Raw genomic sequence first — 21,368 nt, 5'->3', positions numbered from 1 at the left:
AATTACATCATAGACAACTCAAACATCCCTCGTATCTATCAACACTGACCCAATGTCACTAAGAACATGTTAGTTAAAAACATCTGCTACTCAGTGTTAATCATCTTTAATTCTACATACTTGGTGATTGTGTTTATTAAGTGAATGCTCACTCATACCTCTTTTTCTTGCTACCTTTGGTGTCTTAAAATACACTGGGCCCATTGGTTCTGAGGCGATCTGAATGGTTTCCATAGAGCTCATGCAGACCATACCATCCTTATTACATACATTAAATGTAAACAAGTCTTTTTTTTCACTACTCTGACAACAGAGTAGTGAAAGGCTGGGCTGTGATGCCTGTGCTTTGACTTGTTGGTGATATGATGTTTCTTCTGAGCCTACAGTGAACCAAAGAGAGTGGCAGAATGCATAATTTGTGGGAGGAAACTGCAGGCCACCCTAATGGATGGTTCTCACAGAGCTGCTTTCACTGTAACATTGCCCACTTCTGAGGGTTTGAGCAGAAGTTTGGATTTGGACAGCAAGAGAAATGGGCAGAGAGCCATGTGGACGTATGGCAGGATTCCAGTTATTACTTAGTTTATTTTTAATTGGGACTGAGCGAGGGAGGGTGTTGTAGGAGAGTTAAACGATTCCAGGCTTTTGTAGGTTTTTACATTTAATGTGGGGAACAGAATATTTAAAATGAAGGCGGGGGTAGGTGGGAGGTTATACCTTGTGGTGGGGGTGTACGGGCAAGGGTCATGATGCCAGGTTTGTTTCCAGTGTATTTGGGTCAGAAGATAGGGCCAGGGGTACCAGAATGACATAGGACAGCAGGGCCCAGGTTCACTAAAGTTTCACATAACATAACGCAGCAAGGGAACTTCCTGCTGTGCATTGTGGAAAACAGAGCAAACAGAAATGTGCCATATGATATATGATATGCAATACATCTCCTCCTCCTTATGCTGGTGCACTGTATGCTGCCTAGCTTCAACACAGACACCCCTGCACTATGGTGCAAGGATGCTTATGTTACCGGCACAATTGTTTTAATTCAAAAGGGCAATTTTATTTTTCGATGTGTGATTGGAAATGCACTACGGATAGAAAGAGGAAGCAACAAGGTAAAATAAACACATATTTTTCCTTGTTACACCAGTTTAGAGTAGGCACAGCTTTTTCTCACTATCCAGAGGCTACTTATTTTAATAAACCAGGGACTGCGTCAAATTCCATGGGTGGGGACAAGGGAATGGCCATACTCCACCCGTTGAATGCCTACCATTTATAAATGTAATTAAATGCTGCGCAAGCCACCTTTAATTTCTTTACAAAGTCATGCAAGGCGGCGCAAATCACCCCTTTCTTGCTGTGGTAAATATTAATAAAGGACTAGCAGTGTCTTGAATCAATTTGCATGAAAGGAGGGCAATGCAAGTCCTTAGTAAATCTGGGTCCATATATATTAAGGTTGAAGTACAACTACAGTTTTCTTCTTAACTTAGTAATCTTCAGCCATCTCTTGTCCTGTCCCACAAAGACCTCCATTTAGATAAGGCTGCAGCATGGTTCTCAAGTGATACAGATCATTTTGATGGGTAGTTTTGCAACTCTTTCTCAATTAATAAAAGTTGACATTACTAGCAATTAGAAAGCAAATGGAGACTCAGAATTATAAGGCTAACACGCTCATGATGATTAGAACCACCAGATAATCTGAATCCTGGATGTTTTTAGACTTACTCAAAGATTGTGTAACAGCACAGGAGCCTGAAGAAACAGTTGCTAGTGGTGTTGTGATTCTTTTTTTCCTTCTAACAAGAAAAGTGAGAGTTTGCTGGCAGGTTGATGTAAGAATTCCAGGTGTTAGTTAGGTGGTTAGCCTGTAACTTTATAAATCAATAACTATGAAACTACTCCAATGTTCTTAACTTTAGCAGCAACCAATATTTCTTCATTGCCTCACTTTCATACCTTCTAGCCTTTCCAGCATTTTCTTGGCTACCCAATAGTTAATAAAAACATTTCACCTACCCCTGCAGTACAATTTCATGAACTCAGCGCCTGCCAGCTATTACAACATATTGCTTGCCAACTTCAACATTCTGTGAGATACTTTCACCAAGTGTATAATGGAAACAATTGTCCGTCTGCTGGTAACTTCCACTATCATGTATCACATTATGTTCGCGACACCCACCAAATGGAAAATCCTGGACCTTATTGCTCATTCATGTCAACCATTACCTGCCACCTGACTCTGCCTCAACACTGGATCACATTACAAAAGAGGCACAGCTAAAAGAACTACCACAGGATGGATAGGAAAAATGATTTTCCCTGTTAGAAAAACCCTCACCCACCAGGGTTACCCCTTGATGGCATGCTTCATCATTGGGTTTCTTCCCGTTCTGCTACGGAGCGGGCGCTCTACGACCTACGGAGTACGTGGGAGCACTGATGTAGTCTTGTCAATGTGAATCAAATAAGGGACAGGAGTGGTGAGGTCTTGGGTGAGTTAAAAATTCCTGTCTCCTAGTAATTCCAATGATTTAATAGATCTCTTGGAGGCGGTATGATTAAAAAGAGGCTGCGGAAGTGGGGGATGTAATGTACCTGACTTCCTAGTCTACATGTTTTGGAACCTTACCCCTAGCCTCCTCTTCAGGACCAAGGTGGACTCCCTGGTGCCACTCCTTGTTTGACTACCTCTAATGAAAGCATGAATAATATATGCTCTGTGACATGGTACAATTCACCTTACTAATGTGGTGTCATAAGATGATACCTATTGTTTATGGTGTCCGTCATTGATACTCAGAGGTATTTGGATTCTCATATCATAGCTCCTCTGGGAGGGCGGTGTGCTTGTAGTCAAACTCTCCTCAAAGCAACACTCCTGCACCATACCTAATGCTCACCTCTCTGGGGTATGAAACTAGAAACTACACTGGATTAGCCATGCAACCACTGCCTTCAAATTCCTGCACATTAGGGTCTCCACCATCTGCTCTTGCAAAAGGAACTAAGAACTCAATTCTTCAGGATTCCATCTCCGTAAGCCAGTAATCCAATACACCCTGTCCTCATACATTACGCGTGCCCCTTCTGCTATGGGCATCAGCACTCACTTCATTCCTTTGTAGATTTTTCAGTAGCATGTACAGATTTCTTCTGTCATACTCCAGGTTTGTGCTATAAAAATACACATACCTTCAGAGAGGGACGGAAGTTACTCAGGGTCGAGTCAAAGTGGCAAACTCAAATACTTATGTTTATAATGTTCCAGTATCACACTCTGACTGTGTCTTCTAACATTGTCTGTCTTTGTACACGTGTGCTGCCTGGGTAGGTGAAAAGCTTCTCATCCACCTGTGGAGCCAACATGCGAAGTCCTGTGCTACTGTGGAAAGGGACTTTCTAAGGAGGGAGCACGTTCAGCGTCTGCTAGGGAACAACGAGGGCAGCTTTTCATCACACAACTGGCTTCTCTGCTTGCTTGGTTTTGCTCAATTAGCCTCATTCTTCGAAGGATGTTCGTTTCACATTTTAGCACGGTGGCGGTCCTCTTTCACCTGCACTGAACCACACCAGGGGAGAGCTGGTAGTGCTCTGTAAGGGAATTAGTTCTCATTGACAAATCATGTTTGGATTAACAGATCCCCTGATGAAGGGTGTCTCACCCAAAATGCATTGGGAAGGCATGAGGAAGTGACAATTGTGGCTATGGATTTTTATGCATTTGGATTATTTGAAATTTGAATATTAATAATTCTGGAGAATAGGACTTCTGTATGGACAACACAAAATTTGAAACTCTACTGAATAAATCCATGAACGTGTTTTACCACTTAACAACTTTTATGTATATTTCTTGATGTGTGATAAAGACCCCTGCGGGTTTCAAGTAAAGTGCACCTGGGCACTGGCAAGGGGACAACCCCCCCCCCAGCAGCACTGGACTTTGCATGTAAACTCATGTACCTCAAAATTCAGAAGGGGTACAAAAAGTGACAATCCATCAACAGTTTGAGAACAAAAGACTAGACAAACATACTTGACAGACAAGTGGATGCTAGGTCCAGTTGTGGGGCAGCCACATCTGGCACTGACCTGAAAGGGCACTGTGTTTAGAAGTGATTTATGGGTTTAAAAACACCTGCTGCTTAGTTCCTTGTGTGTCAGACAATTTTCTGGCAGTAATAAAAAAATCAATATAACTCTGATGATTAATGTCTAGAGGAAGTCCTAACTCGTCATAAAGTAGCACAGAGTGTTAGTATGCCAGCTGCAAAGACCTTGTACTATGCAGATAACAGAACTGTATTTTATGTGGGTAGCTCAGTGGATTACTGCTTGTGTCACAGAGATCCTTCTGTTACTTGCAGTTCACAAGTTACAATCGTAATATAGCACCAATGACCTATGAACTGTCATCAGAGAGCTGCATACAACCTGCAACTATATAGGGCTGGAACACTATGTTTTTCCTCACTTTTCCCAGTGTTGTATTATCCTAATGTTGCTAAAAAGTGTTAGTTTGGAAATATATTCTTATTAGTGAAGCCAAGCCTAACCACTGTGGTATGTTTTAAATCCAGAGTTTGTGCTTTCCCAGACCAAACACTCTTAAGATATCCTGCCTAGTAATATGGATGCCTTGTGTCACCTACACCTTGTGATCCTTATTGTCTCATGTAACATTTCCTATAGACTGATTTGCACATGTATGACTCACTGCCTCTGTATAATGTAGGTGTGATGTAAGGTGCTCTAACGCCCTATACTGGTATGTGTAGCGCTATAAATCAAATCAAATGCTGTGAGAGAGGGGCTATGGGGAAATGAGGAGCACTGTTCGAGAGGGATAGAGAGGGAATCCATGGGCAAGAAGCTAATGAGGAGAGCGCCAAAATATATTGTTGCACCCAGCATCATCAGCGATAAACCTTCACATCAATTAAATTGTTTACTTTGGAAGGATGAAGACTTCAGTTGACTAGTTTGATTGGAACATGTGGCACTTATATTACTCAGGAATCTTTTCATTATCTGCTATAATGATCAGAAGCTTCCATGAATATGATACCTGTTTCATCTCCCTTGTCAGGGTCTGCCCCAACTATTTTCTTTCCATTTGACTCATCCGACATGTCAAACGCTGTACAGAAGAGAGTAAAAGACATTTATAAATAAAAGCAAACTACAAAGGTACAGTTGTCAAATAGCACTAAACAATTGTAATGTTTGTAAACGTTGCTTTTTACCAGGGTTCGCAATTCCGTTCTGAGTGGGCGCTGGTGAATTTACTTCATCGCTAATAATCTCCAAAGGCGTGCCATGTTTTACGGAATGATCTTTCACTTCCTGTAAGAAATGTACATGCATGTCAGAACAAGCATTGGCAAAGCCAATATGTCAAATTTGTTTTACGTAAATGCGCTCTTTGCTGTAAAACCGGTATGTTGTGCATGTTATGTTTTATGCACAATAGAAAACACACACAGCCACACATATGCATTCAGACAGTACTAGAAGCAAGCATATGTTCACAATCATACATGCATTCAGAAACCTGCACATATACCCACATAGAGAGGTAGATACATATCCACATACAGACATATATGCGGTCAGACACAGGAATGCACACACAGTGCCTGATCCTAGTAATATTCCGACCTCTGCATAAAGTCCTCTTCATGCATGGGTCGGTAATTACAGGTTTGAAGGTTTGAATTACATTTGTTAAATAATAACTCCAATCGCGGCTCGCTTCGCTTATAAGGAGCGTGGTGGGTGCAGTGGGCGTAGGGTGGGAGGGGATCTAAAAAAATTTTTTTTAAATTAAATAAAAACTTACCTCACTCTTCTCCGCGCCGCCCCTCTCCTCTGTCTCGCTTGCAGGCACAGGGTCCCAGCCTTCCCTGTGGCCAATCCTGACGCTGCTCAAAGCAGCATCAGGACTGGCTCAGAGCTCCCAGTCATGGCGCTCCCAGGCAGACTGGGAGTCTGTGCAGGCTCGTGCCAGCCCGGCAACACAGTGCCATGCTGGAGAGAGCCTACTGCACATGTTTGTTTGGCCAGCCCGAGCTGGCCGGCCAAACATACATGCGCAATGAGGGGCGTGCACAGTGCACTCCCCTCACTGCTCATAACCCCCTTGGCCCCGCCCCTTTAACCAACTAAACGATAATAAATAGGGTTTATTATCATTTCGCTTGATAAAGGTTTTGATGCTTCTGCAACTGGCAGGGGTGATACTCCTTCAACCTTATGGAGGAGCTGTCTCTGAATAACTCAATTTTATTCGGCAGGGCAAACTTGCTGAAATTTAACAGGGGAAAACATGATGTTTACTGTCACAAGCAGATTTTGGTGCGTTAAACACCAAAATCCACCTTATTCACCATGTACTTGTAATAGTTGTTATTTATTGCACCCGATAACTAACTTACTCCGTGGTATCATTATTTATCAGGTGCGAAAAATAGCACCTATACTTCCAATCAGACCCTCAGTGTTTGACACTAAAAGCATTGTACTATTAGCACACTCTTCAGGATTGCAGCACAAAACTTATAGGATTAAGCATGTTGTCAATGGAAGGCAAGACATCTACAAAAAGGCTTGAAAAGCACACCATTTTCAATAAAAAGCCTAACTATCATCATGTGTCCTCTTGCGGAGGTGAATAAAGATGATTGTCAGAGACTGCTTTTATTATAGCAGTGTTTCTTTGATGGTTTGTGTGGGGGCATTGTTAATATGATGTCAATGTCTTTAGTTGTTGTGGCACATAATGTGACATTTGCTTGGATGTAGGGGGCCTAGAATGTTTCCAATAAACCATTGTGTTTTACAACTACGTAGAATGTTGCTAATAAAGGAAGAAGTTGTTGGATGCCTGAGAGGGCAATACGAAATGCAAATTTCTTTGAGGGAATGCATGGTATGCACCTTTTCTTCCAGTTACTTCCTCTATGAATGTATTTATATTTTAGATTGCACTGATGTATCTCAACAGCAACAAGAGAACCAAACCTTACATGAGGGGTTGGGAGACGATTTTGTACATCAACTAGGGATTACACAACTAGAGGTTACATTTCCATCAAGTATAGAATAGAAAAATACATTTTACACAGGTTACATTTCACATTTTTAGGCACCAGGAGATTAAGGCCCTCGTTATGACTCTGACGGTCCATGTACCGTCAGACACATGGTGGCAGGTGGACCACTGAGGTAGTGGTGGTCCGCCCACCATATTGTGACAATGGCAGAGCCACCACAGTTGAAACGCCGCCAGGCTGCTACCACCAGGCAGCCTGGCAGTCTAGGTGTTTCAAATCGGCCAGGGCAGCGCTGCCCTGGGGATTATGAGTCCCATTCCGTCAGGCTGGCAGAATGGGGGACTCAGGCGTCCACATGCACAACCCCATCGCTCATTTCACTGCCCAAAGTACGGGCAGTGAAAAGCGCGATGGGTGCTGCTGCACCCGCCGCACCGTCACATTGGCGCCAGCTCCTTTAGGAACCGCTTCAACCTAAAGGCCCTATTTCCCACTGGGCCGGCGGGCGGAAATACTGTTTCCACCCACCAGCTCAGCGGGAAACTCAAAATAGGGCCAGCAGAGACTTCACTGCAGTGGCGGTCAAATTGACGGTAATGAGTTCAGCGGGCGTCGGTGCCGACCGCCGAACTCATAATGACCCCCTAAGAGGCTTGCTCAGAATTACAAGATTTTGAGTAAAAGGCCGAACCTGGGCCCCCCACTGCAAGGTCAAAAGCTCTAGCTGCTAGCCGACAACTCCTTCTTGTATCTAAAGATCCCCATCTTAAAATTTCTAGCATTTAAAAGATGCAGCTGCTGTGTGTTTAAAGAAAACATTATGAAAATGTATTTTATTGCATTACTCCACCAAGTTCTTGTTGACTACAGGTAAAGTATAGAAAGCACCGTTATTGGACTATACATGAACTAAAAACTTTAAAAAGAAAGTAGCTTACAGAAAGAGGAAAAAGTTAACCAACAACTCAGTATTTCATATTTATGATTTGGTAAAGGGTACCTACCACATTTTATTAATTGTTTAGCTACATAAGGAAGAATATTCCTGTTTCTTGAGGAACTCTTATATTGGAACTGACACTCCAGGTGCAGCATGAAGAGAATTTCCTAGGACAAGTTTCAGCTTTGAAGTATTATTTTTAAATGCATATAGAAGCTGAGCTTTTGAAGGTTAAGCTGGAAAGGCTGACATGGGCTCCCTTTCTTATTCACAGCACACCTTGGAAATGGAGGAGAGTGGGAATGGTCACCTGTACAGTGTCTTCCCCAGCCTGGTACCAGCTGAATGGGTAGGCCACACACTGAGCTGTATATCACACGTCTTTATTCCTTTGAGTGTACCTGTGGACTCCAACATTCTAAACTAAGCTTTCATTACATTCTTTTCTAGCAGTACATCACATTGATACAGAGTCCTCAGGAGCCAGAAAGGTTCCGTTCTAAATCATGCAAGACACTACAACTTGGATGTGGCTTAAAAAGATTGGTCGATAAATCTCCCTTATATGTGTTATATTGTTAAAAGACAATCTGGGTTCAGAACACTCCACATGATGTACCTTCAATAGAAAGGATAAAAAATTGAATTTTTAATTTGTGTCATTCTACAATTAATACCAGGTTTTCACATGAGCCTAAAAGGAATAGGGGATTGATAGGTCATTTATCGTTTGGGGATTTTTTAAATCCAAGATCTATGCTGAAGCACTCAAATATTACCAAATGTTTCATTCATTACATATTTATCTTCAGAGAAGCATGCAAAGAGTTTAGGAGAAAAGTAAATTTCACAAACCTGTGACTGAGCCATGTTGAAATTCTGAATGAGATGAGTGTAGCGTCCATTTGTAGTCATTAACTCCTTGTGCGTTCCCTTTTCACTTATTCTGCCGTCCTCCAGCAAAATGACTTTATCACAAAACTCTAGATACTGTGAAGGAGCAGCAAAACAATGGAAGAAATGTTTAGAAACATACAGCACAAGAATCAAAAGCAATAAATAGCAAAGCCAAAAGGTTTGACTATTGGCCAGAGTAGATGTTTGGTAGTAGTTGGTTAATTATGAATATGCTTGATCCAGCAGTCCTCGAAAAACAATCTAACGATGGGCTACAACAATATGCAAGCTGAAGTTGTGACCCATTTGCTGAAAAGACTGTAATAGGAGAGTTTAGCTTTTCTCTCTTAGAAGAGTGTTATGAAAACGAGTCAGAAGACATTTATATTGTAAATGATGATCTGAAAAGCAATATGCAGCAAAATGTCACATAGCAGATATGTTTTGCAAAGAAACATAATTATCGTGGTATCTTTAAGAAGGGTTCTGTTTGAAAGTCTTTGTGAAAAAAAAGCTGTACACCCAACCACAAGTAGTTATAATAAAACTAAAGTTGAACAAATAAATATGCAAAACATGCAAGAACGATTGGGGTATAGCATGTGGCTAAGGCACAAACAGAAAAAAAAGCCCTAAACCAACAATTACATTTGCATTGTTTTAGAGTGGTGATATTTTTCTGGGTGTATCATTTTGTGTAAAAATAATACCAATAATGATTTTTATTTTGAATCCAACATGTAAATGATGCTTAAATATGATTACAATTGAAATGCGTTAAAAAAATTAGTAGAAGTGTGTTTAATAATATCTTGTAGTTAGGGCCTCATTTGTATGAAAAGACCATTTCGGTTACATCGATGCTATTCTAAAGCTGCCATCACTCCTGTGTTTACCCCTCCCATCCTGTCCGCTGAGCATCTTCTCTCTACACAAGCTCTGTAGAAGTGAAGACTAGCAGATGTAGTGGATTTTTACAGATGCTCTTTGAATGAACTTGAACTTGAATAGAAGTTCCTATGCGTTGCAGTTTTCAAGGTCCTTCGGCTGTAGTTCTGTAGCTGGACATAGGCTTATTCATTTCTGTGAAGCGTCAAAAATCCCGAGATTTTTAAAAAAATATTTTTTTTTATTTAGCAGTTTTCAGAATAACCGCATTTAAAAACAAACATTAAGGAGGTGGCGTGGAGGAAACATTGCAAGAAGTCAAAGTACAGGACGTTCACACGCAACAGGTGGTACACAGGAGTCATAGCGGTACAGTGCAGACAGGCATAGTCTCCCATCCTCCTCACAAGTGCCACAGTCTTATTTACTGGCCACTCAGCCCGGTCGGCCCCTCATAATTCTCATTCACACAGGGGTCTGATGTGCTGTTCTGACTGTCATTTACAAGATGAAGCCCATACTAGCTGATTCACCTGCCCCATTGTTTACTGACCTTTCGGGGTCAGCCTCTACTGGCATATGTTACTTTCTTTACTGCCATGTAAAGGTCCATACCTCTCCTCCATTCTTGAATGGATGGAACGTCTGCAACACCCCACCTCTGTGCCACATCTCGTTTTGCAACTACTAGGCCTAGAGCGCTGAAGAGAAGGTAGGGTCTTGGAATATTCATATTGTTTCATATACCCAATATGGCATATGTGGGTTCAGTCGGCAGGCCATCCTCCGGGATCATACAAAGTTCCACTAGGATTCCATTCCAATACCCCTAAATAAGGGGGCAGCTGCATAATGTGTGCATGAAATACCCTCTTGCATCATTACACCGCAGGCATGCGGGCGATGTTGCTTTACCCATTGTGTGTAGTTTAACCCTGTCATAGTACACCCTTTGTATGATTTTGTATTGGATTAGGTGCAACCGGGACTTGACAGCAAGTTCCCTAGGATGCATAAGCCCCACCTCCCAGTCAGTGTCTTCCAGTTCACCCATATTCAGCACTCTGTGGCCCCTGAGGTTGCATAGATTGTTGGGCACACTTTTATTCAATGTTTAATGAGTGAGAGATGGCCCATTTAGTGAGTTCCTCTTGCAGTAGTCTCCCCTCCAATGGTGCAGATTCCGGGATCTCAGGTGCCAGTTAGACCCTTGGCAACCCAAGCATGTTGCATGTTTTAGTTGTGCATATTTAAAAAACGGAGATTTATGCAAGTTATACTTGGAACAAAAAGTTGTGAGGGATTTAAACTCTCCATTTTCCAGGATAACCCCAATAGTGGAGATTCCAATTATATCCCATGCCCAAAAGCCCTGTAATTTGCTAATCTCACTTAGCCATGTCCCCTTCAAAGGTGGTGTTGCCCTTGTGATTTTCTGGGCCCATCCGATCATCCTTGTTGCCCTTTCCCACACCTCCATGGTTACCTGGGTTGCTAGGAGCAGGCTTTATGCACCTAAACCTCCAAAAAGGTAGTGTAAGTGAGAACGGTGTGCCTGGGTACCCCTTTTCAGTCTGTATGTAGGGTGGTCCTGTGGTGTATGTATCCAGTCATTGATTGGGAACAATTGCACTGCCCAGTAGTAGGCCTCTATATCGGGGAGGGCTATCCCACCAATATAGGGGTTCCCTTGTAAGGTCAGAAGAGCTATCCTCAGATGCCCACTCTGCCACAGGAGTGATCGCACATCCCCATTATTATTTGTGAGTGTGGTCCTCAGGAGTGTGAAATACATATTTTGAGGGGCGTACAAGGATTGTGGTAAAGTAATCATTTTAAAGAGTGCTGCTCGTTCCATTAGTGATGGGGCAAGTCCTTCCACCACCCTCCAGAGACAGTGGCAATAACAAGTTTCTCTATGACACAAGGGTGTTTAAAACCCTCAGGGGCCACCTTTAGGTTACCTTGGAAGGGGGGTGATTGGCAGTCCTGTACTGGCGAGAACATAATGGACTTGTCCCAGTTGATTTTATATCCTGAATGCCGCCCAAATTCTTCCGGGGTGTCAAATAGGTTGGGGATGGTAGTCAGGGGGTCGGTGATGTGTAAAAGAATGACATCTGCTTATAGGGAACTCTTCTCCTCTACATCCTCAGTGGATGTCCGAAAGCCACTGGTACCAGGGTGCATCAGATCATGGCACGCCAGAGACTCAACCATGAGGGCAAATAGGATAGGGGTGAGGGGCATCCCTGCCGGGTCCCTCAGCCAAAAGGAAACTCGGAGGACAACAACCCATTAATGCAGACCGCTGCTTTTAGTGCTCGATAGAGATTTGATATCCAATCTCTTAATTTAGGCCAAATCCAAATTTGGCCAGCGTGCATTCTAGAAATGGCTAATGCACCACGTCAAACACATCCTCTGCGTCTGGGGACAAAACTACATGAGGAAACGGGTGGTTTTTAACCTCAGACATCCAATTGTGGGTACAGAGTAGATTCAGCTGGGTAGAATGCCCTGGCTGATCCCTATGTATGAGGGGTGTTATGACCTGGAGCAAACCTGCCACCAGTATAGTGGCAATGATTTTGATCTCAATATTCAAAAGCGAGATTGGCCGGTATTAGTCACACCAGTCTTGTGGCTTACCCTTCTTGTGGATAACTGTGATGGTGGAAGTCCAGAGGTCCAGGGGCAGAGCACCTGGCTCATTATTTTTTTTTTAAAGATTCAACAAATGGGATCCCAAGATATCAAGATAGCATTTGAAAAAGTTGGCGGGATGTAGATAGGCCCTGGAATTTTGCCTGTGCTGGGTTTGGAGACCACTCCCTCTATCTCAGCAAGGATAAGGTCGCTCACCAGGGCCTCAACAACCTCAGGTCCCAGTGCAGAGGTTGGAATCCCATCTAAGTAATGAATGATGGCTGTGTGGTCACCTAAAGGGTGGGCCTCCTAAAACAAAGCATAGTAAGTGGCAAATGCCTGGGCAATCTGGGCATCCGTGGTGTAGGCAGCCCCTTCGTCATCTCAGATCCTACTGACCTATCTGGCCTCCATCTCTTTTTCACTAATCCAGGCAACACGTTTCCCAGCCTTGTCCCCAACTTTATATAAACGGTGTTGTGTCACCAACCTCTGCTGTCTAGCCTTATCTTGTGCCAGGCCACTATATTCTGTACGCAGGGCCGCTAAATGACTAAAAAGTAGGGGGCTTGGTGAGTGAACAGACCACTCTTCTAGATGTAGGACTTGCCCCTGTAGGTGCCCCAGCTCTGCCACCTTCCTCTTCTTTCTTTGGGTGACCACCTTTTTAACCCTATCTCCTAGTACAGTTTTGAAAGCTTCCCATAACGTAATTGTAGAGTCAACGGAGTCCTTATTTTTCACAAAGAAGAGTTCAGTGTCTGCCCAGAGGCTACTATCTACTTCTCTATCCTGGAGTTCCCAAGCATTCGATTTCCTCCCCGTGGCCGGAGGTCTGGGTTTTGCCCCCAGATGGATAAGAAGCTGTGAATGGTTGGACAAACCACGTGCCATGTACTCTGCCTCGGGCACGTCCCCCATCTCTCCATCCAGCATAAAGACATAGGGCCTCATTATGAGGCTGGTGGTCTTGAGACCGCCAGCCTCGCGGTGGCAGTTGGACCGCTGCCCTCCAGGCAAACTTGTGGTCTGCCACGCCACCGCAGAGTTCAGCACTGCCGTGCTGATCATGAGTCCTCTTTCCACCAGGTCTTTTCATGGGGTTTAACAAAAGCTTCTGGCATTTTTGCCTGTATCACATCTCACAAATTGTTAAGCACCTTCCCTGCAAGGCCAACGAAGTGGCTGATTGGAACTCCAGGCATCTCTGGGAATCGAGTCTTTGGAAGCTGCACCTCTCCATCTTTAAAGCCACCGAAGGACAATGGAGTCCCTTCTTGGTGGATAGGTTTGCCTTAAGACTGGACCACCAACTGAAGAGATTCTTCAGCTGGAGACCAGTTCCACTGGCAGGGGAGACAGATGCTTTTCTCCAGGATGGGAGCCAGGAGAGGGGTAACACATTCACCCCATTCCTAATGATTTTCAGCAGAACTCAAATGGGACAAAAAATAGTATTGGGCACCAAAATAAAAGAGGCACCCATTAGCGAAGCAGATATCTAAAAAAAAAAAAGTGGTAATATCAGGGAAATCAACAGTAAAAAACAGCAAACCTGACCATTAAACCAGACCATAACTGCTGAAAAAACAGCCTACACACTGATCTGTCAGACTAGCCTATCAGGCACTGCCTGATTGGCCATTAGGCAGGCCCACTGCAATTATGCCATGGTGCGGCCGCAGAGTTTTTCAGCATAATTATGGATTTGCCTCATTTGCCACATAATCCATCATCTAATGCATAATCTGCAGATTTAAACCAAAAATATGTTGTTTCTAGCTCAAACAGTTTCGAACTTACTAAAAATGCAGTGACACATGTTGCTGCATAGTGGAAGGTCCTGTGCAAAGCTTGTCTGGTCTCCTTAATGTTGCTCTGCTGCTGAAGGACTGCCACTCTGCTGGACTGCTGCCCTGGTGGACTACTGCCTTCCTGCTGCCTTACTGCTGCCTTGCAGCTGCATTGCTGTGCTGACCTGCTGTCCCTGGGTGAAAAAGACTGGTCCTGCATCACTTGAACCCGGAACCCCAGAGTGACTCCAAGGGCTAGTTGGCTGGCCTCCTGACCTGAGCCTTAGGGACAGCGGCTCCAACAACCTTGACACAGCACCTGGACTCTGTCGTCTGTGTGTCTACCCTTCAAAGTGGTGCCACCCTAGTCCTAGATCCTTGGAAGTGGGCCTAAGGTGCTCTGTCAGCCTCTGTGGATCCAGCGGAACCAATGTATCGCCCCTGCTATGCAACACAACCTCAAGCAGAAACAACACATTGCAGCTACTGCATGGACTGGAACTGTCACAAAGATACACATCGCATCCCAACCCATCACTGCATTAGAATCACTTACCCAGGACGCATCCTTGGTGCATACTCTTGCATCCCTCATCAACAGCAGCCTCGACGATGATGGCAGACTCCACATCACAGCCTTGCATCTCATAGGGACCAACGCATTGCCCCAACTGCACCGTGCATCCTCGACTTCGGACTTCACATTGCAAGCCTTTGCCAATGGGATCCTCAATGAGGATGCAGAACCTTGCACTGCAGACTTGCTGCATCTCGGAATCAACCCATCTTTTCAGCTGTGAGATGCATCTTTGATGCAGATACTCTCAACACTCCGGAAACTAGGATTTAATGTACTTTCGGACAGATTTACAAGAAAGTGGTGAATCAGTGGTGCGTCGCCCTTGCCCCACCTAACAACACCATGGGCCTCATTACAACCGCCAGGGCTGTTCTGGAGGTTGCACCGCCAACAGGCTGGCGGTGCAAACTCGCACATTACGACCGCGGCGGAAGCGCTGCGGTCGCACCGCCGGGACCGGTGGATTCAATTCTCCAGGGTATCGCTGCTTGCAGCGCTACCTAGGGGATTACGAGTGCCCCTCCCGCCTGCCATTTCATGGCGGTAGAAACCGCCGTGAAAAGGCTGGCGGAAAGGGGAGTCTTGGGGCCCCCTGGCACAGCCCCATGAAGCTTTCCACTGTCTGCATAGCAGACAGTAAAAAGCGCGACGGGTGCAATTGCACCTGTCGCACTGCCGCAACACCGCCGGCTCCATTTGGAGTGGGCTCCCATGGTGCGGCTGTCATCCACGCTGGACCAGCGGGGATGTCGAAATGGCCACCGCGGGAGTGCGGCCACATTGGCGGCCACGCGGCGGTTACAACTTGGCGGTCGGCGGTGGCCGCCTGCCAAAGTTGTAATGAGGGCCCATGTGTTTATGCGGCGCATCATGGCAGTCATTAGAACAATAGCGTCAAAAATTTTTATGTTATTGTAGCGCTTTCCTACACTAGTGTCAAAAATGTTGACGTGAGTGTAGCAAAGTGCAAGGAGGCCCGTTGATTTCAATGGGTGTATCTTTTTAACACCTGCTCAGAACAGCATTAAAAATGACGCCAAGTATGTAGATTTCACTGCGCCATTTTTGCGGGCCTCAACACTGGAATGCACCCCTTGCATACAATATGCCTGACGCAGGCATAATGTGGCACAAGGGGTCGCAAAGTGGCTCACTGCATGCATTGTGCCATTTTGTAAATATGGCACAGTGAAAATTGTCTCCTTGAGCCACATTAGCGTAAAAAGAATGATGCTAATGTGGTGCAAGGAACCGCCAGGGCCTTGTAAATCTGGCCCTTTTTTCAGAGGGCCTAGCTGGGTTCCTGTAGCCAGCCAGCGCTTCATCGCAGTTGGTCTCAACGTGTGACTTTGTCCTGGTCCAGCATGGCCTAGTTGGAGTTTTGTTTTTTTGGCCTTGTTTTATTTAGTAATAATTTCTCTATTCTTCTAACTCTGGTGTGGTATCCTTTTGTGGGGTGTTTTCACTGTGTTACTGTTTTGAGTGTTGCACACAAACCTTACACATTGCCTCCGAGTTAAGCCTGACTGCTCTGCGCCAAGCTACCCAAGGGCTGAGCACAGGTTAATTAAGAGTTTGCTTGTGACTTCACCCTGATATTTGTGGTTCCTACTTGAGAATGGCCTCACCCCCTCATCATTTAATGACATTCCTTTAGGTACAAAGATAAAATTATGTCAGTCTTGCAATCACATAATTGAGGATTCATTTGCAAATATTTCACAAGCTGCAAGTGGAATAACAGCATAAAAACCATTTAGCATGTGTCACCTGCAGTTGATGAGTAACTAGGACAACTGTCTTCCCCTTCAGTTTTCTTTTAATGCATTCTTCAAAAATATGCTTTCCAACGTGTGCATCGACAGCTGATAGGGGATCGTCCAACAGGTAGATATCCTTGTCTGCATACACTGCTCGTGCCATGCTGATCCTTTGCTTCTGTCCGCCAGAGAGATTAAGGCCTCGTTCACCTATCTGAAAAGGGGAAACATCACCAAGTTAAATTACAGACAGCCATTGTTTTCATCCAGATATTCAACATATTGCTTTCTGCATGAAATCCAGCACTGTCTAGGAACCTTAAAGTCCAGAAATGCAATAGATAGAAGCACACCTTTCACTAACGGCGCTCCATGTTTTCAAATCCCTTTAGACTGGGCCTCATCTCTAGCACTCCCAGATGCCTCCCATCCATTTATAGATGTACTCTTGACCTCAAAATTGACTTTTTGTGCCAGGTAAGTGAGAAGTAGCTTTATTCTGGGATCCAAACCTGGGCATGCGCCTCTCAGTTAGGGGCACTCACATATGCAACACACAATGTGATAGGTGGAATGCTTGAATTAGCACTGGCAGTTAGTCTGGGACCCAATCCAGTGCATTCTTTTTAGCTTAACTATGCTATGAAAAAAGGGATCAAACATATGGAAATCAGTTTTGGCTCTACTCTAGAAAGGATTCTCCAGTTTAAGCTGCCGGGCTAATTTTGATGGGTACACTTTAGCATTGGTCTGAAACTTGCTTTGCCATAGGACTCAAGCTGTAATTAACCTAAAAGGCCAATGAGACTGGCTGAGGGACGTGGTCGAGAAGTTCAAATTATTTTTTTTCTTTTGGAGCTAGACCAAAGCTGATTAACATAAGGCTGGTTCCTGTCAGCTATGGGAAAGTCAGCTAATAAATAGACTGGATTGGCCTACAAAAAGTAGAAGAGGCTTAGATTAATTCCATTATTCCATCCATTACCTATATGCTTTTGTCAATAAGGTGGCATTGGGCACTTAAGTTGATCGGTTGCAAGCACTCAAAATGCTCCGCCTATTCATGTCTGGCACATAAATGACTAACTCACCTTCAAGAAAGCTTGTAAAACCATTCTTGTGTACCTCCTCATTCTTGGTTTTTATCTCCACATCTTTACCCATTTCTCCTTGGCTATGGAACTTACTGAGCTGTATGCTCCTAGTACCACAAAACCGTGTGGTGTTGCATGTGTGCTCTAAAATATCTACATCAAAGTGAAATCAATCGTCTGCCACAGTATTTCTATTCATATTGCCACATCATACCACTGCACTCTAGCCACATTGCCTCACTCTAGCATTACCCTAGCATTCATTAGCACTAGCATCCATTTCACTTCCCGTACCAGCTCTCAATTACTATTCAAGAGCTCTGCATAGTTATCTGTTCATCACACAGCAGCCCTTTCATTAGTTAACTATCATGCCACTACCACACCATGATAGTACATAACATTACCACACTACCACAATCACACTGCCAGGGCATAGCAGTCCAAAATCTCCCAACCACATTACTACTTAATCACTACATTATCACCCATGCAGCTGCACTATCATTTCATACCTGACTACTTACAATTCTCACCTCTGTGTTGCCACCATACACCACCACACTATCACCCTCATATCACACTGTCACCCTGCAATATTCTGTTACTGTAAAACAGGACCATGGCTTCCCAAGCCCTAGACAAGCACTTAAATTGCCACAATGCACCTCACACTATCTCCCATACAACCATCCTATAAATAACACTATCACTCTCCACTGCTGCACTACCATCCCCATCACGACAATACCAACCCATTCTATAGCACTCCTCCTTCTCACAACTGCAGTGTTACCAAAAATAAAGGTACTTTATTTTAGTGACACAAGGTCAAAAATATCCTAGAGGCAGTACTCCTACTGGTGATAAGTATTATACACAATATCTACACTAGTAACCAAAATCAGGTAAGTACACAGTCAGAAAATAGTGCAAACAGTGAAAAACACAATAGATTGCAATGGGCCTAGGGACAACACAAAACCATATACTAAAATAGTCGAATGTGAATGTTGGTTTTCCCCCCTTGGCAAGTGCAGTGTGTAGAAGGGCACTGGCAGTGTAAGAAAACACCAAAGGTAAGTAAAGTACCCCACCCCAGGAAAACAGGAGTAAAGTACAGCAAGTTTCCTCAGAAAACACCAGGAGTTGTGGTAGAGGATTATGCTAAAACCAAGCAAGGCTGCAAGACACCAACAATGGATTCCTGGACCTGAAGACCTGTGGAGAGAGGAGACCAAGTCCAGAAGTCGATGTAGAGTCCAGGAAGAACAGGAGCCCCTGCTAACCCAGATAAAGGTGCAAAAGTGGATCCTCGGGTTAGAAGAAAAGAGCAGAAATGCACCAAAGAAGACAGCTGCAGGTTCCTGCTTGGTGCAGATGTCCCACATCGAGTCGTTGGATGCAGGCTGGATTCCGCCAACAAGACTTGGCTCACGCAAATGTCGCGGTTGCGGGAAAAGGCACTACCTGGGCCCAGGAGGAACCTGGGTGACTCAACTTGGACTGAGGAGACAGAAGGGGCTTCAGCACCTTAGAGAGCCTCAGAAGACTAGGCAGCACCCACAGGAGTCCCAGAACATGTGGATGAAGGAGTTGCAGAATGCGAACGTCATAGCACTACACAAAGGGATCTCACACCGCCGAAGAACAACTCAGAGAGCTGAGCGTCGCAGGATAGATTGCTGGGGACCTGGGCTACACTGTGCACGAAGAACTTTTGGTAGAAGTGCACAGAAGCCCAAGGAGCTACAGAATATACAGTGCACAGGGGTACTTTCTGGCATGGGAAGGCAAGCCCTTACCTCCACCAAATTTGGACAGCTGGACTTTTGGAAAGTCAGGATCACTTTGGTCCACCACCTGTGTTCCAGGGATCATGCTCATTGACAGGAGAGGAGTCTTATAGTACCCGTTGTCATTGTAGAGAGGTGCCTGCTGAAGCAGGGAAGTGACTCCGTCACTCCATGGGAGATCCCTTCTGGTGCAGAATGAAGACAGGGAGACCTCAAAGCGTGCACAACCTGGATACTGTTGCAGTTGCTGGCTGGAGCTAAAGTTGCTTGATCACAGTTCCTGGATACTTTGTTGCAGTTACAACGGTCCTGGAGCAGTCTGCGGTTGATCCAACGGTCAGAAGCTGAAGCAGAGGATGCAGAGGAGTCCTGGTGGAGTTTTGTAAACCGAATCTGAGGAAACACCCAGAGGAGAGACCCCAAATAGCCCTGTGAGGGTGATTGGCTACCTAACCAAGTATGCACCTATCAGAAGGGGTCTCTGACATCACCTGCTGGCACTGGCCACTCAGATGCTCCTAGAGGGTCCCCACACCTTGACATCGAAGATGCCTAATGCCAGGGACACTCTGGAGGAGCTCTGGGCACCACTCCTGGAGTGGTAATGGACAGGAGAGTAGTCACTCCCCTTTCCTTTGTCCAGTTTCGTGCCAGAGCAGGGACTGGGGGTCCCTGAACCAGTGTAGACTGGATTGCGCAAGGAGGGCACAGTTTGTGCCCTTCAAAGCATTTCCAGAGGTTCTGGGAGGATACCCCTCCCATGCCTGTAACACCTATTTCCAATGGGAGAGGGTTTAACACCCCTCTCCAAAAGGAAATGCATTGTTCTGTCTTCCTGGAATTGAGCTGCTCAATCCCCTGGAGGGCAGAAACCTGCCTGTGAGGTGGCAGCAGCTGGGGCTGCAGTGGAAAACTCTGAGAGCTGGTTTGGCAGTACTGAGGGTCCATGGTGGAGCCACCAGGGTGCATGTAACTAACCCCCCAATACTAGAATTGGATTGGGGGTTAAACGTCTCAATTTTAGATACCTCATGTATTGACATATATGTAGTACACGCTTATAATGGTGTCCCCGCACTCACGAAGTCCGGGAAATTGGTCCTGGACAATGTGGGGGCACCTTTGGTAGTACAAGGGTGCCCTCACACACAGTAACTTTGCACCTAGCCTTCAGTAACTGAAGGTTAGACATATAGGTGACTTATAAGTTACCTAGTGCAGTGAAAATGGCTGTGAAATAGTGTGCGCACTAATTCACTCAGGCTGCAGTGGCAGCCTTGAAGGAGTGTTTGTATGATCTCCTTATGAGTGGAAAAAGAAATGCTGCAGCCCATAAGGATCTCCTGGAACCTCAATGCCCTGGGTACCTAGGTACCATATACAATGGACTCATAAGGGGGTTCCAGTATGCCAATCTGAAATGGAGTCACTAGACTATAGTGACAATTTCAATAAACAGAGAGAGCATAAGTACTGGAATTCTGGTTAGCAGACCTCCAGTGACTCAGTCAAGCATACTGATAGCACAGATTGGCCACAATCTATGAGCACTGTGGGCCTGACTAGCAGGATCCCAGTGATACAGTAAAAACACACTACACTGACAAACAGGTAAAAATTGGGGGTAACATTCCAAAAAGGATGGTACTTTCCTACAGTGATGTAGGGAAGTGGAATGGTAGTGCGGTAGCATGGCACAAGGTGTAATAGTATAGTGGGCTTCTATAGTAGGTATAATAAATTGGGTTGTTTGTTGTCTGGGTGAAACCCTTCTCAAGTAACAACCACAATCCTTGTTTGGGTAAACCACAAAAGTCACTAAATTAACATGTGCTTACCCTCTGATAGCTCGGCACAAAAGCAGTCAGGCATAACTTAGAGGCAATGCATAAAGTATTTAATCAGCA

At 44.7% G+C, this 21,368-nt stretch overlaps 1 protein-coding gene across 1 annotated transcript in view; it reads right to left on the bottom strand.

Moving 5' to 3' along the window:
- Nucleotides 1–21,368, bottom strand: part of ABCC12 (ATP binding cassette subfamily C member 12) — a 599,698-nt gene that overhangs the window by 348,609 nt on the left and 229,721 nt on the right. The window contains exons 14-17 of the mRNA XM_069217731.1: nucleotides 16,582–16,785; nucleotides 8,860–8,994; nucleotides 5,256–5,355; nucleotides 5,078–5,149 (exon numbers count right to left, since the gene is read on the bottom strand). Of these exons, the coding sequence (XP_069073832.1) occupies nucleotides 5,078–5,149; nucleotides 5,256–5,355; nucleotides 8,860–8,994; nucleotides 16,582–16,785 (511 nt within the window). The remainder of the gene's footprint in view (nucleotides 1–5,077; nucleotides 5,150–5,255; nucleotides 5,356–8,859; nucleotides 8,995–16,581; nucleotides 16,786–21,368) is intronic.

Source organism: Pleurodeles waltl, chromosome 12, assembly GCF_031143425.1.
Source record: "Pleurodeles waltl isolate 20211129_DDA chromosome 12, aPleWal1.hap1.20221129, whole genome shotgun sequence".
Classification (NCBI taxonomy): Eukaryota; Metazoa; Chordata; class Amphibia; order Caudata; family Salamandridae; genus Pleurodeles; species Pleurodeles waltl.
The sequence above is the reverse complement of the archived record's forward strand: the minus strand, read 5'-3'. Positions and strand labels throughout refer to the sequence as shown.